The following is a 17,478-nucleotide window of genomic DNA, read 5'->3' on the forward strand; positions in this document are numbered from 1 at the left end:
TATATATATGGTGTTCCCATGTTGATGAAATTTTTGTTTATGCCCATGTTTAACACAAATCACGCAATGACACGCAAATTCGTAGTTAGAATTATGTTGATTCCACCAACTTATTTATTTGCATATGGGTTAAAGTTTTACTCATACTCCTTCATAGTTTTTCGTCTTACTTTTGGTTGACATTATAAAGAAAATTATATGATTGATCGGCAAACCAATTTTGGTTGTTAATCAACAATTAAACTGTTTCTTTTTTTTATTATTATTATTGGTAGGTTATGTTGGGCTTTTGGTTCCCTGACAGGTGCGTCAATTAAAAACCGCGCCATAAAATTAATTTTAATCACATAACAACAAATACACAAAGGCACACACATATGAAGGATTGTGGGACACTGGGAGGAACACGCCCACCTGTCATTAAATTTTCGCTGCATACCACACGGCGCTGCCGAAAAACTTTATCTTGTCAACTTTTGCCAAGAACGAAAATCGTGAAAAAGGGGCCGGGGGTTCTCTTAAATGTGAGGGGTTGCAAGAAAATTAAGAAGAGATGTATGCATATATGTGTGTGTGTGTGTGTGTGTCGTCGACGCACTTAAGAAAAATTCCCTTGTCAAATTTGCCAATTATCATATTTTCATCAAACAAACAAAGTTCCCAAACAAAGCCCACATCAGCAACGCTGGAGCTGGAGGCTGGGGGCTGGGGCTTCACTGTACCTGGCGGCATTTGGCGGTTGGGTGGTTTGTGCCATCACCACCACCACCACCACCAGCGTCAGCATCAGCATCAGTCCCTGACAATCACCGCCGAGCGACATTGACGTCGTTATTAATTTTATTAAAAATTATTTTATAACTCTCCAGGACTTTTTACACACACGCACGTCTACACACACATGTAAGAAAATGTGAATTTTCCCAGAAGGCAAATGGGGAAAACTTGAGAGAAGAGCAATCGATAGGATATGGCAATAACATTTAGATAAGGTTGCCTATGATTTCGAGAGCTGCAGAAACTATAATTGATTAGCCATTTCTGAAGGATATATTATTTTTAATATTATTATTAATATTAATATTGAAATTTAAGACATAGTTATATAAAATTCTATTAACTCAATTATAACATGCTCTTCATTCTAGATTAAAGCACTTCTGGACGAACTGCAACGCTTAAGGGCCCTGGAGCAAACGCACCTTGTTCAGATTCAGCGACTAGAGGAGCATCTGGAAGTTAAGCGTCAGCACATTATGCGATTGGAGGTCCGTCTCGATAAACAGCAAATCAACGAAGCACTAGCCGAGGCAACTGCTTTGGCTGCTGCTGCTGCTAGCAACAACAATAACAATAGCCAAAGCAGTGACAACAATAAGAAGTTAAATACCACTGGAGTTACACCATTGGATGCATCATCGTCTATTGGCGATCTACCCGAAATGGCAAAAGGTCCAGTACCCACGGAAGATGAGGATGATGGCGAGGATCAGGCTATGCTGGTAGACTCTGAGGAAGCAGAGGACAAACCAGAGGTACCTCATCACCACGACGAGGTCGATGACGAGGAGGAGGACGAGACCGAGGATCGGGAGGCGGTCAATGCCACCACAACCGATAGCAACGAGCTCAAAATCAAAAAGGAACAGCAGTAAGAATATTTAAAATTATAGGAAATTGGAAATAATACAATTTTCTTATTTATTAATATTTATATCGATAACTTCTATAAAATAGATATTTGTTGTCCCTTTTCAGCAGTCCATTGCTCAGTCCACAATCGGCAATCGCCGCTGCGGCTGCGGCCGCCGCTGCCGCCGCCTGCGCCAATGACCCCAACAAATTCCAGGCGCTTCTCATCGAGCGGACCAAAGCCTTGGCCGCCGAGGCGCTAAAGAACGGCGCCAGCGATACCATTAGCGAAGGTGAGTCCCAAGTTCGCGTTGCACTTATCACCTGGGATATGATTTTTTTAGTAGGGTCTATCGATTTATAAGGTTTTCAAAATCATAATCAATATCGAATCTAACCAATGGTTTCGCATTTCGGATATTTTAAAAAATATTTTATAAAATATTCTAAACAATTTTTGATATATTCTAAAACTTGTAATAAATCGATTCACCCTAATGTACGATACTGTACTTCCGGTTTGTCTTGCTGCTGTTTGCCTCTTCTTCCTTCCTCCATCCTGCTTCCTCCGCCTGTCCGATATTTCTTGGTTTTATAAATTGCTTTGATTTGAAACCGACGACGACTACGCTGTATTTCTTGTTGTTATTTTTTTTTTTGTTTTATGGTTTATTTGACCGCTTATCGCCGGCGGAGGATAAACCATCCGATGAAGAAGAACAATTATATATGAGGTTAAGAGGGGGAGGGGGTGGACGATGGTAAGGGGGGTTTCAATAAAGGCAGACGGCGCCAGATTTTATGGGCCAAAAAGGCAAACAGCTCCTCTTCTTTTTTCCCATTTTTCATTTTTTTTTTTCTTACTTGGTTTTTATTTCCACCTCTGACAAAATATTTGCATCAAGCTAATGTGAGCGTTCGATGGTTATTGTTACTCTTGTTGTTTTGTTGATATCAATGTTATCGTTGTTGTTGCTGTTAATCATGATGTTCATGTTGTTGCTGTGTTCTGCATGTTTATCGATAGCAGAAAGACACACTCCAACTCTCTTTATCGCTATTTTCAATCATAAATCGTTTTTATAAGCCATCGTTATACATATCTATCTTTATACATATATTTATATATACATATATACTCCAACACAGCAGAGATTCTTTGTTATTTTGTTGCACTAAATTGGCGTACAAAAAAAAAAAAAAAAAAATTGAAAAATCAAATTGATAATTTAAAAATTTCATTAAGAAAAAACAAAGAACCGGCTAAAGACAAATTTTGATTAATTTTTGGCGTTTTGTTCCATGGATGTATGTTGTTGACCAAAAATAAAACAAAACAAAATATACAATCAAATTATGATCTTGCTTTAAAAAGCAGCAACAACAAATAGCCCAATTTGTTTGTTGTTATCCCCAGAAATCAACCGAAATGATGAAGAAGATAAAGAAGAAGAAGTGTCGCCAGCAGCAACTGCAGAACTTTCAACACTTGCCCCATCTGCAACATTAGCAGCAACATCAAGTGAAATGGAAGCTAAAGCTAGCAATGAAATGGCGCCCAAACAGGAAGTCGAAGATGTGGACGATGATGACAACGATCCGATGATCCTGCCAGAGCAACTGGTCAACGACTATTGGCGACGGGGGTTTGAATCGGGCCAAAATACAAACACAACCAGCATAGCAGCAATTCCAAGGAGCAAAACGCCAACAAATTATCAAAATCTTAGGGCCGAGCAACAGGCACAATTGCTGCCGCCACCACCGCCCCCGCAACAGCAACAGCAACATCTACACTTTCCACAGCAACAACATCAACAACAACAGCAACATGGACCATCGTCCACAGCCTTGCTTAGTCAACTGGTTAACTCAACATTTTCCAACTCTTCTTCTCGCATAGATGCCCACCATCAACAGCAGCAACACCACCAACAACAGCAACACCACCAGCAAAATCACCACCAGCAGCAACAACACCTCCATCAGCAACATCACCATCACCTGCAACAGCAGCAAAATAGCGGTAGTAACAGCAATCCAGCGACCAATGATAGTTTGAACCATCATCATGGACACCATTTGCATAGCCATGCCTTATTGCATCCATCGGCGGCGCATCATTTGCATCATCAACAGAATGAATCCAGTTCGAATTCGAGTACACCGACAGCTGTTGGAATTATGAGTAATAATAACGTTGGCAACAATAGCACTGGCAACACGAATGCCACCAGTAACGCCACCGTTCAATTGGCCGCCAGTTTGGCCAGTTCACTGAATGGCAACAAATCGTTGTTAAAAGAGGATAGCAATGGTTTGGCCGCTGCCGCAATGGCTGCTCATGCCCAACATGCGGCCGCATTGGGTCCTGGATTTCTGCCCGGCCTGCCAGCTTTTCAATTTGCCGCCGCCCAAGTGGCCGCCAGTGGTGATGGCCGGGGTCATTATCGTTTCGCAGACTCGGAATTACAATTACCACCGGGTGCATCGATGGCTGGTCGTCTTGGTGAATCCCTTATACCCAAAGGTGATCCCATGGAGGCCAAGTTGCAAGAGATGCTACGTTACAATATGGACAAATATGCCAATCAGGCATTGGACACCCTGCATATATCGCGACGTGTCCGGGAACTTCTATCGGTTCACAATATTGGCCAGCGACTGTTTGCCAAATACATTTTGGGTTTGTCGCAGGGCACCGTTTCCGAGCTGTTGAGCAAACCAAAACCGTGGGACAAGTTGACGGAGAAAGGACGTGATAGTTACCGCAAAATGCACGCCTGGGCCTGTGACGATAATGCCGTCATGCTGCTCAAATCGCTGATACCCAAGAAAGGTGAGTGGATTAGTCAGTAAACGTGATATATATGTATATAATAGGCGGGGGGCTTAATAAGTTGGACATGTGAGCCGTACGAAAAAGTTGCCAAGTTGTCTAACAAATGAGTGAAAAGGATGTGAAGGATTTTTTCAGAAAAACAAATTATTTAACATATTTAAAAGATTTTTATGAAAGTCAGGAAGGTAAATCGTGAAACTTAGTTAATTAAACCTTGAAAAGTATACAACTAATTAATTATATCTATTTATAAAAATATTTTTAAAGAACTTGAAATGGGTTTTTTAAACTTCCCCAATCCTTTATAGTTCATTGTACTAGTTTTTGAAAGCCGATTCAAACCTTTAGGCTATAACCGATTGAAGAAAATCCTTCAACTCGAACTTCAAACGATGTCCTCTCTTTCTCTCTTTCATACATTCTTTTTCTCTCCTATTTTATTATTTTGTGTTGTTTTTTTTGCGGCTTTTGGCGTTTTTCATTTCATTTGGCCGGCGGCCAAAACATTAAATTGTGAAATTTTAATTATTTTTGATTTTTGCGTATAATCAACGTGCCAACAGCAGCCACACAGCAGCAGCGACAAACTTGACGACGCCATTTTCTGAGGAAGAGGGGGTTGAGTGGGGTATACAAGGGAGGTGGGGTGGTGGAAAGTGGACCAAAGAGAGACATTTGCGGTGCAGTTGGAGCGGCCATTTGCCTGTCGCCATAAATTTCGGCAAACTCGCACATTAGGCGTGAAAATGAACAGGAATTCGTTTCATTTTGTCTCGCTTTTAGATTTTTTTTTTTCTGTGCTTAGGTTAGTTTTTGTTTTTCAGTTACTGTAGATCTTGAAAACTGCATTCTAAAGCTTCCATATCTACATTTAGACGAACATCTACCCATTTATTTATATGGTGAATTCAACCGCAATTCGATTCCTTTAGTTTAACTTATTTAATTAGTTTTACTATTTAAAGTGACTTTTAAAGTACGCCCATGTCTGCTCTTGTTATCTAGTTGTCTTGGTTTCCCGCTCCCTTATTGATTAGTCATCAATTTTATGGCCGGCAAACTTTCTGGCACCGGGAAAAGCGAAAATATGTCAATGCAAAAGTATGTTTAAAGTGCCAGCACGCATTCTAGACCGAGCCCCTTTTAGGCCCCTCTGAATCCTGTTTTTTTTTTTTTTGCCTAGGCACCTAACTCACCTGCCACAAAAGTTAATCAAATGTGTGTGACTGTGCGTGTATGTGTGTTGGTCTAAGTGCATGCAAATGTTGACAATTAATTTATGGCGATTACTCATGGCAGCTAAACTAACTGTGACTGTTTATAGAGAGAAGTCGCTGGATGTCAGAGATGGGGTTAAAGTTACCCAGCAGAGGGTTATGAGCGTAGGATAGGGGTGTAGACCAAAGGCTAAAGTGCAACAGAGGTTATCCTTTACTTTTTTATTAGCTACTATTGCTAATTATGGGTAAATATAAATATAATTTGAATTTTAAAATTGAAAAGAAATCTGTAGAAAGTCAGAAGAAGAAAAAATGTTCAATAAAATCATCTTGATCTATGATCGTACACTTTTTTTCAAGTGAACTTTCCCTATCCTATTCTAAATTCCCTCGACGCCACCATTCAGCAGCTATTCGCCCCTGTCAACTCTGTTGGTTAACAATACTTTGAAGTCATTGTGGCAAAAGTTAACCCAGGATGCGCGTCAATGAATTTTGAATTGTAATTGTTTAAAGCGCGTTATGAGCGAAACGGTTAAAATGGGTGGTCATAAAGTGGGTTGCTGGGTGGGTGGTTCGGTGAAAAGTAGAGAAAGGTGGCGAAAATTAAAAGAGGGCGGGGTGAGTGGTAGGGGATTCGACGCGACGACTGCCGTGACAATTCGTCTGTGAAAGGCTTGAAACAAAATACAACAGAAAAAAATCATAAAAAAACAAAAAAAAATTATAAAAACAAAAACAAAATAAGCATACATACATATAGCGAAACAACGTGAAGTTGAATTAAATGTAAACAACAACCAGCGATGACGACAACGGCAACAAGAATCATAACAGCAACTGCAACAGCAAGAACAACAACAGCAGCAGGAACAGGAAAAATAACAGCAACAACAAATACGAACTGCAACTGACTTCAACGAGGCATGCAAAACGTTGACATGCCGAGCGTTTGAAGTCGTCTTTGTGGCTGGCCAAGTGTATGTAGGTGGTTCAGGGTGGTCGGCCTGGTATGGTAGTATGGTAGTGGGTGGGTGGTTAGTAGTATACCCACTGTGGGGTAAGGACAGCACCACTAGCTTGACGCAAAAGTTTTTGCGTTTTCGGTTTGTTTTCCCTATTTCTTTGCCTGCCTTCTATTTGTTTTTTCTTTCTCTTTTTTTTTGTTGCAACATTTGACGACAATTGTTGCATATTAAACTGCACCCGAAGGGTTAAGGTTTTAAAAGGGTGAGACACGGGGGTACGAGGTCAAAGCAGGGCATTTATCGATAAAAAGAATAGGGGAATATAGAATATCAGTTTACATTTTCCATTTAAAGGCTTTCGCCTGTAGAATATTACCTATAAACTGTCATTACTAGGTGGTAATATTTTCTGAATACATATTTTGATTTTATATATGACTATCAGGGACCTTTGACTTTCCTTTTATATGCTCTCCCACCCCTTCCTCTTGGTTAAAGTTTACCCAAACCACAAACGCACAAAAAACTGTTGACAGGACTTTTACAAAATGCTAGAAAAATAGGAAAGACTGGGGGGCGAGTTAAGTGCTCAATTGAAACTCGTTTAGCATGGCGCTCAAAGCCAAGGCAAATACAGCAAAAGAAACAAAAAATTACGCAGCGTATACGTAATGACAAAAGCGTAGAATGAAGAATGGAGTTATTTTTTCCCCTGGGGTAAGAGTCTGAAGAAGAGGAGTTGGAAAGAATATAAAGAGGGAGGCAAACGGAGCCATTATAGCAGCTAATAATACTAGCATATTAACACATAATTTTCAGCAGACACTGTCGTTCTCATTTATTTGCTTTTAGCCAGGCCAACTCGGGCCAGGCCAAAAAAAAAAAAAAAAAAAAAAAAAAGAGTGCGAGTGCGAGTGCCCAAGAATAGAACCAAAAACACAACGCATACGGGATTCGACAAAACAAAAGCATTCCAAACGCCAGAAGATGCGGCTGAATAAAAAGCCAAAAAAAATAAGAAAAAACGAAAAAGCAAGGCAGACTGCCACACATTTATTTGCGGCCGCTTCACAAATTATTTGTCACAAGCCATAAAGCGGACTAAAAGTATGTGTGTTGGTTGATGCCACACGAAGAAAATAAAAGAAATACTGGGAAATATTGCTCTGACTAAGTGACCAACGGGGCGTATCAATTCCTTCGCTTTTACGCGATACTTGGCTTCTCTTGATTGTATTTCATTTTATTTGATTTTATTTATAAACACATTAAAGACACGGTACCGTCTTAGGGATGTGCATATATCGGTTGTGAGGTCAATAATTATATCGAAAAGAATATACAAAATTTTATGAAATCATTCATATTCTATAAAAAAAAAAAAAAAAATAACATAATATAGCATAGCATAGCATAGCATAATAGCATAGCAGAGCATAATACTTCAAATATCCTTAATTGCAGGCTATCGTAATGTCATATTATCCAAAAAAAAAAAAAATCTATCGATCTTTTAGAATCATCCCTAAAATCCAACTCTTGTCATGCAGCCATTAAAATATTCTTCATTGAGTGGCATCGCATAAGTGTGGCGACTCATTGCGGTAACAAAACAGACAGATGAGGTGATTTTTTTGGGGGAGAAAGAAGGTGGAGGTTTGGCTGCGTGGGCTGCCCAAACAATACGCATAAATTAACATAAAGCTCGCTCAACAATTTTCATAAATCTGACGATCGCTAGCAACAAGAACAAAAAGATCAACCCAGCCGAGTAGCGTAGCTAAAATTTATTTTATTTTGAATTTCTTTGATATCTTCTGTGATGAACGAAATGAGGCAATCAGGAATGAAAGAGCCCCGGCCTAAGAGTAATGGCCTCCGATCAGGGAGTGCTAATAATTTGATGAGGACTAACCGAAAAATAATATAATAAAAAAAATTAATAAAATAAAACAAACAACCCAGAGCAAACGAAAAAAATAAATAACCAGACAAAATGGGAAACTTTTGAGCTCCATCGGCACCGCCACACAGACACACACACACACACACACATACAATAAATTTAATGTTGCACATGTCGTGTTCGTGCTTGATTTTTGTGCTTTTTATTTTGCATATAAGGCAGCTAATTACTTTGTAATGAACTTTGACAACAGTAGCAGTAGCCGAGGAAGGAAATAAAAAGAAGAGTGGCTTGAAAGGTGAAAGAACAAAGCGAAATCATGACGAAAACAAATTAAAATGCAAGACAAAGTTGCTGCACGTTTCCCATTCCATGCAACAAATTCCTGGCTGCTGGCTCTGTCTCCCTCTCACTGTCTCATCTCTTTCACACCCTTGTTGGTCGTCTCTTACTCCTATATTTTCTGCTTAATTGCAAGACAAACAATGAGTGCGAAGAAGCAATTGGAATGGGCTTAAATGGCAATGAACGTTTGTATTTCTTTTTTTTTTTTTTTTTTTTTTGATAACAGGTGACGACTCTGTACACTGCAGTGCAGAAGAAACCCACATTCGTTGAAACCTTAACCTCCCCCTTTATGTTTTCGTCTTGTCGAAACTCTTCAATTCGCTATGCTACGTTTGCTTTCTGCTCAACTAGAACAAGAAGCCTCCGATTTCATTCCCAATTCCATTTGAAGGCACTTCTATATAGCCACCCTACCAACTCACAAGGTTGTCTTCATGTTTTTTTTTTTTTTGTTTTTAATTGACACTTTTGCTAATACACAGGAACAACAACGAATGGATAGCTGACAAAATGGGAGATGGCAAAAAAAAGGGGGTCCAAAGGAGTCACTGAGTCGGGGGAAAAAAGGAAAAACAAATGACTGGCATTTTAATTAGAAAATTTTTCTTGCAATTAATGCAAATTGCGTGCGTGTGCCAATTTCAATGTGCCGCTCAATTCCGTCCTCCCATTATTTTTATTTTTTTTTTTTGTTGTCGCATATTTTTATACATATATATATATATGTATATAAAAATATATAACCCTTTCAGATCGACGCGACATGTTGAAGTATGATTACATATTTGTGTGCTGGCAAATATTTATTGTATTAGAATAAAAAACAAACGAATCAACCCCAAGGCCCCAAGACCTTCTAGAGCCAAAGCAGCCCACTTCACTCCACTGTCTGGGCGGAATACCCTACTCCTTGGTTCTTCGTCCTCTGATTTGTTATAAAAGGCAAATATTCATCAAGCAAATTGCCAAAAAGAGAAGCAGGGGGGGTTGAGCTTACAAAGATGAGATAGATTGTCATATAAAAATATACGATATATACATATGTATATATTTTGGTATGTGCTAGACAAATATGATATCTCATATCTGGTGCGCATATTTCCTCTGTCCGATTGCCGGGTCCGAAATCCCTTTGAATGACAATTTGGTCAACATGTTCCTCTCTAATAAATTACAAAACAAAAAATTCAAAGCAGCATCTGAATGGTGTGGGTTACACAACACACAACGGAAAAAATAATGTAAATCGCAGACAAAAAAGTGGCCAACGGTAACGACAAATATATATATATATATATCCATATCTGCTGCCTCAACCAAATAACCTCGCCATATATATATATAAATATATATAGTAAAAAGTTGAATGATGGCCATAAAGGATGGCAGCGAAAGTTGGGCCAAAAAACTGCGGGCACTTTGAGGGGAGTCCTTCGGAAAATAGGAGGGATTTGGAGGGTCGAGAGCTTTGTCTGCTCAACAAATGAAATGCGCCACGTGAGACTCTTAAATTTGTTGCCCAAAATATTTGAAATAATGTCTACAAATAAATTAGAAACTTGTAACAACAAATAGGACTTTAAATTGTACATTATTAGTTCGATCAGCTCTTAAACTCGAAACATAAGTTCAGGTATATCTATAACCAATGACTCAGTTTTAAAGCTCTCTACTCTTGGCCATTCAACAATCCAGGCCCCTAACCAACTCAATCCAATCCAAACCCATCCCTCCCATCCACAATCATCCACTAAGACCGCTTAAGCTGTCTGTGTCTGACCAACACCATACCATCGCTTTGTTCGATCCCATCTCTGGTCTGGGTCATTCCAGGTGTCATCAATGTCATCTTCGACTTTATAACACAAAAACACTTTGTAATCCCCAAATGAAGCGACGACAAGGAGCCCACATAAGGACGACAAAAAAAAAAAAAAAAAAAATTGCTCACACAAAATGATTTTTCCAATTTTTATGCTATGGCAACCAAAGCTAAACCAAAATGGGAAATGGAAAAGGAGGAGGATCTATTGTAGTTGGCCATTTTATCGCCTTTATCCATCTACTCGTATCTGGGTGGAGTCCACAGTCTCAGCTCTCCACTTGTTGTGGCCCCCATAGATTCCACCTATTTTTCAAATCTCTCGCTTCAATGGCTGTCAGCTAGGATGTTGAATGGAGGAAAGAGGAAACGTTACCCGGTGCCTGGACATTTGTCATTCATGTGTTGATTTCCGTTTCCGCTAGCGTCCAATTCTTGCAGTTTTATTTGCGGGCAAGTGTTTGCTCCTTTGGGCATCGATTATGCTTGGCAATTGTAAAGCGATTTTCGGTTATTTCATTTCGCTAACCATTCCTACGCTCCCGCCTCCCACCTCCACAAAAACACTCCGCATTGCGTTCCATTCCGCTGAACGTGTGTGGCTGATTGATGTTTTTGCTGTGGCAGCCACAAAAACATGCCGCAGGACATCACACAGGAAATTCAATGGTGCGCTGCCCGCCGCCATGCCATGCCATGCCATCGTATGGGCATATTCATACTCCTAGTTTGTATGTGGGTGGCTCGAACCACTTGTGTGATTATTTTGCAATTTACCACTCGATTCTCTGTCACGAGAGAAGCAAAAAGCCAAAAAGCAAAACGCTTCTCCATTTTCAATTGAATTTCAGCAAAACAATTTTCAGTTTTCATTTTTTTTTTTTTTACCCCTACCACTCAATTTTATTTCTTTATTTTTTGCATTTCCTCTGACCGCTCTTTCAATTGCAATTGAATTCATTCATTTATTCATTTCGTTTCGTTTCGTTTCGTTTATTCAACTCCTGGACGCTCGCTTCGATGGGCATTTCCTTGGGTTTGAGGCTTGGCGCGTGCCAAATTAGCGCAAAGCTTTTGCATCGAACAACTATTTGAGGTCCAGCGCAACAATAAATAAAAAATAATATTTTTTGTATACCATTCATGTCCACCGTTTATGCTGGCTGGCTATTAATTGAGCAGCCCCTTCCTGCCCATTTTCGGGGGCATTCGCAAATTTTCTGTCAGTGCATTGGATGGGCGATTAAAGGGAAGAAGAGGCGTGGCATTTGGTGGACACTTGGCGGAACCCTTTCAACTGCATCACCGCTTTATGGCCGCAAATTCGCTTTGGCTTTTTTGAACGCTTTATGGCTTAATTGGTTTCGGTCTGGTTTGAGTTTCATGTCCACGTTTTTAGGTCCCCAAGGTTCATGTCCATTTCCATTTCCATGTCCTGCCAATCGAGCAAGCATACCTCATATAAATGAGCGCTGGGCTTGGCATAAATTTTTACAGCATTTAATGGGCTTTACGATCATCAACCTCCTACTAATATCTGGAATATATATATTTTTTTTTTGTAGATTCTGGCCTGCCGCAGTATGCAGGTCGTGGGGCCGGCGGCGATGATTCCATATCCGAGGATCGGATTGCTCATATCCTCAGCGAGGCCTCCTCTCTGATGAAACAGAGCAATGTGGCCCAGCATCGGGAGCAGGAGCGTCGCAGTCACGGCGGCGAGGATTCGCATAGCAACGAGGATAGTAAATCGCCACCGCAAAGCTGCACATCTCCGTTCTTTAAGGTGGAACAGCAACTGAAGCAGCACCAGCATCTCACTCCCGATCAGGCTGCTGCCGCTCAGCATCGGGAAAGGGAACGCGAACAGCGGGAAAGGGAGCAACAGCAGCGACTGCGGCATGAGGATTTGGCCCAGGACAAGATGGCTCGTCTCTACCAAGAGCTGATTGCACGCACTCCCAGGGAAACTGCTTTTCCAAGGTGGGTTTCATTTTGAAAAGTATAGATGACTTCTCATCTCCAAACCTATTTCAATCATTATTTAATTTATTTTTGTTATCGTTTATCCCACAGCTTCCTTTTCTCTCCATCTCTTTTCGGAGGAGCTGCTGGCATGCCAGGAGCAGCTAGTAATGCCTTTCCCGCCATGGCCGATGAGAATATGCGCCATATGCTCGAACGCGAATTTGCCAAGCTTCAGCAGCACCAGCAGCAACAACAGGCTGCACAAGCGCAGGCTCAGTTCCCCAATTTCTCAAGCCTGATGGCTCTGCAACAGCAGGTCCTCAATGGAGCACAAGATCTTTCGTTGGCCGCCGCTGCTGCCAAAGATATCAAGCTAAATGGTCAGCGATCTTCTTTGGAGCACAGTGCCGGCAGTAGCAGTTGCTCAAAGGATGGCGAGCGGGATGATGCATACCCAAGCTCGCTACATTGCCGCAAATCTGAGGGTAGCGGTACACCAGCACCACCTGTCCCGCCATCTGGCCAAGCTGGAGCCGGAGCACCACCTACAGTAGTACCACAAACTGGAGGCGCAAGCAGCAATTCGGCAGCGCCCAGTCCGCTAAGCAATTCAATCCTTCCACCAGCATTGAGTAGCCAAGGTGAGGAGTTTGCCGCAACAGCAAGTCCTCTACAGCGAATGGCATCGATTACCAACTCATTGATCACCCAACCACCGGTTACGCCTCACCATAGTACACCACAGCGACCCACGAAAGCTGTGTTGCCACCGATAACTCAGCAACAGTTCGATATGTTCAACAACCTAAACACTGAAGATATTGTGAGAAGGGTGAAAGAGGCTCTCTCCCAGTATTCCATCTCACAGCGATTGTTTGGCGAATCCGTATTGGGTTTGTCGCAGGGTTCCGTTTCTGATTTACTGGCCAGACCTAAACCTTGGCACATGCTTACCCAAAAGGGTCGTGAGCCCTTTATCCGCATGAAGATGTTCCTGGAGGATGAGAATGCGGTACACAAACTGGTGGCCAGCCAATATAAGATTGCTCCTGAAAAGCTAATGCGAACGGGCAGTTACAGTGGAAGTCCACAAATGCCACAGGGATTGGCCAGCAAAATGCAAGCAGCCTCACTACCAATGCAGAAAATGATGAGCGAACTGAAGTTGCAGGAGCCGGCACAGGCTCAGCACTTAATGCAGCAAATGCAGGCGGCCGCCATGTCGGCAGCAATGCAACAGCAGCAACAAGTAGCACAGGCGCAACAGCAGGCACAGCAAGCGCAGCAGGCCCAACAGCATTTGCAGCAGCAGGCGCAGCAGCATCTGCAACAGCAGCAACATCTAGCCCAGCAACAACATCCACATCAGCAGCATCATCAAGCGGCCGCAGCAGCTGCCGCATTGCATCATCAGAGCATGCTTTTGACCTCGCCTGGACTTCCGCCACAGCATGCTATTAGCTTGCCACCTTCGGCCGGTGGAGCTCAACCAGGTGGTCCTGGCAATCAAGGAAGCTCCACTCCTTCGAACAGCGAAAAGAAACCCATGCTGATGCCAGTTCATGGCACCAATGCAATGAGAAGTCTACATCAGCACATGTCACCCACCGTTTATGAAATGGCCGCTCTAACCCAAGATCTGGACACCCACGACATCACCACCAAAATCAAGGAGGCTTTGCTAGCCAATAATATTGGCCAGAAGATATTTGGTGAAGCCGTTTTGGGTCTATCTCAGGGATCAGTGTCTGAACTTCTGAGCAAACCGAAACCCTGGCATATGCTTTCCATCAAGGGCAGGGAACCCTTCATACGGATGCAATTGTGGCTCAGCGATGCCAACAATGTTGAGCGATTGCAGTTGCTGAAGAACGAGCGAAGGGAGGCCAGCAAGCGAAGGAGAAGCACGGGTCCAAATCAACAGGATAACAGTAGCGATACCTCCAGCAATGATACCAATGACTTCTATACCAGCAGTCCGGGTCCAGGATCTGTCGGCTCGGGAGTCGGTGGTGCACCGCCAAGCAAAAAGCAACGTGTTCTCTTTTCCGAAGAACAAAAGGAGGCTCTCCGCTTGGCTTTCGCTTTAGATCCGTATCCAAATGTCGGCACCATCGAGTTTCTGGCTAATGAATTGGGTCTGGCAACACGAACGATCACCAATTGGTTCCACAATCATCGCATGCGTTTGAAGCAACAGGTTCCCCATGGACCTGCCGGTCAGGATAATCCGATACCAAGTCGCGAGAGTACCAGTGCCACGCCCTTCGATCCCGTCCAGTTTCGCATCCTGCTGCAGCAGCGTCTGCTTGAGCTGCACAAGGAGCGAATGGGTATGAGTGGTGCACCCATTCCATATCCACCCTACTTTGCTGCCGCTGCTATTTTGGGCCGCAGTCTAGCGGGGATTCCCGGTGCGGCAGCGGCCGCTGGGGCAGCTGCAGCTGCTGCAGCAGTCGGAGCCTCTGGCGGTGATGAGTTACAGGCCCTGAATCAAGCCTTCAAGGAGCAGATGAGCGGATTAGATCTGTCGATGCCCACTTTGAAGCGGGAACGCAGCGATGACTATCAGGATGATTTGGAACTCGAGGGCGGTGGCCAGAATCTAAGTGACAATGAATCTCTGGAGGGTCAGGAGCCCGAGGACAAGACCACCGATTATGAGAAAGTGCTGCACAAATCAGCTTTAGCCGCCGCCGCAGCTTACATGTCTAACGCGGTACGAAGCTCTCGACGAAAACCCGCTGCACCGCAGTGGGTCAATCCCGCCGGAGCAGTAACCAATCCAAGTGCCGTTGTTGCAGCGGTTGCAGCAGCAGCTGCTGCAGCGGCAGACAATGAGCGTATAATCAATGGCGTATGCGTGATGCAATCCTCCGAATACGGACGTGATGATGCTGATAGCAACAAGCCAACGGATGGTGGTAACGATTCCGATCATGAGCATGCCCAGCTGGAAATTGATCAGCGTTTCATGGAACCTGAGGTGCATATTAAACAGGAGGAGGACGACGATGAAGAGCAATCGGGATCGGGTAATCATCTAGATAACGAGGACAATACCAGCGATCAAAAACTGAAGGTGGTCAACGAAGAAAAGCTCCGAATGGTGCGAGTTCGACGATTGAGCAGCACTGGCGCTGCTTCCTCCGAGGAGATGCCCGCCCCATTGGCACCGCCACCCCCAGCAACAGCAACAGCATCAACTTCTTCCAGTGGTGACAGCACTTCGAGCATTAACAGCAGCAGTGGCACCACCACCACCAGCACCACACCGGCAGTAACCACCGGTGGAGCAACCAATGCAACCGGTTGGAATTACTAGAGAGTAACTAAATATAAACTCAGTGCAATGTTGAGAGAAGCGCGTTTACTTGTGATTAAGTTTGAATGTTTAAACGATGTTAGGACCCAGGAGACATACATAAATACATACATAAAAGCATACATACATATATATATAGCTCTTAGGCCGAATCAATAGAAAACTCTTTTTTTTTTTTGTTTTTTTTTTATTATTATACATTAACTACTAAATATAGGCGTTAGTTGTAGACTATAAGATAGCCTTAGGTTGAGGCGTTGTAATAGTTGTAGCTAAAAGTTTAGAGACGCTATGCGATGATGATGATGAGATAAAGCAGCGCAAAAGTATTAATGAGAAAAAGGAAATATAAAAACCTATATATGAACCCCGACTTGCCGAAGAACTTTAACCAAAACGTCAAGATCCAATTGATAGTAAGATTTGATCTTACAAATGATTTTCGATTTGTTTCTACTTGAAGACTGTAAGTAAAGGCGGTAGGATTGATAACTACACACGTAATTCTATTCTATATATATATATATATATCCCTATTCATTTTTTTTTTTTTTTTTTTGAGAATCTATTATATGATTATTAGCAGTTTAGCTGGTAAATTGTAAATAAATAAATAAATAAATAAATAATTAATAAATAAATAAATGATGATAGATGACGGTGTACATAGATTTCTCGCGAGGCATGTTCTGATGTCGTTCTTCCTAAAAATCCTACCTTTTATCACCCTCAGCAACCAACTTGTTTAACTATCTTTTGATCTCAAGCATAAAAACAAAACAAAAAAACAAAAACGAAACGATACAGATATTAAAAAAAAGGGAACTGTGGAAGGCGTGGAGTGAAAATCCAAAGTAAAAGATAGTTTAAGGAAAAACAGAAATGCAGCGAGCAGAAATTTCCCCCTTATTTTGTTGCCCCAAAGAAAGGAAAAAATTGAGAAATGGAAAGGCAAATCCGAGATATAAAAAATTTTATAACAATAATATTTGTAAATTCTGAATTTACATAAAAATCACACACACACACATATATACAAAACAAGAAACCACACACGCACACACACACACACACACACAAAAATTGATTAATTCATAATTATAGCAAATATAAAAATGCAAAATGCACTAAATTATTTATAATCCAATTATTCTATAAATAATTATATATATATATATATACATATATAAAATTGAAAAGTGAAAAATTTATCAACTTAGCCGAACGGTAATTTAAATTTGCATTAAACCCTAGCATAAATAACAATTTTTTTCTGTGAATCTTAAATATTAAATGATGAAAATATAAACACAAAACCCACAAACCGCATATCGTACTAAAAACAAAAAACAAAAAAAAAACAAAAATACATAAAAGAAAAACTGAAAGAAAAGATAATAAAAACAAAAATTGTAATCTAAGAAAGCCAATTTTTTTTTTGCCTAGA

The 17,478-nt window shown here is 41.6% G+C and overlaps 1 protein-coding gene across 2 annotated transcripts in view; it reads left to right on the top strand.

Moving 5' to 3' along the window:
• Positions 1–16,811, top strand: part of LOC108104949 (homeobox protein cut) — a 68,536-nt gene extending 51,725 nt beyond the window's left edge. The window contains exons 3-7 of one of the 2 annotated variants that reach the window (XM_017211315.2): positions 1,149–1,651; positions 1,759–1,925; positions 3,050–4,471; positions 12,304–12,721; positions 12,815–16,811. In XM_017211315.2, coding sequence (XP_017066804.1) covers positions 1,149–1,651; positions 1,759–1,925; positions 3,050–4,471; positions 12,304–12,721; positions 12,815–16,031 — 5,727 coding nt within the window. In that variant the 3' untranslated portion in view covers positions 16,032–16,811. The remainder of the gene's footprint in view (positions 1–1,148; positions 1,652–1,758; positions 1,926–3,049; positions 4,472–12,303; positions 12,722–12,814) is intronic. The other variant, XM_017211314.2, reaches the window with a different exon arrangement.
• The last annotated feature ends 667 nt before the right edge of the window (positions 16,812–17,478 follow it).

This window comes from Drosophila eugracilis, unplaced genomic scaffold, assembly GCF_018153835.1.
Source record: "Drosophila eugracilis isolate 14026-0451.02 unplaced genomic scaffold, ASM1815383v1 contig_2147, whole genome shotgun sequence".
Taxonomy (NCBI): domain Eukaryota; kingdom Metazoa; phylum Arthropoda; class Insecta; order Diptera; family Drosophilidae; genus Drosophila; species Drosophila eugracilis.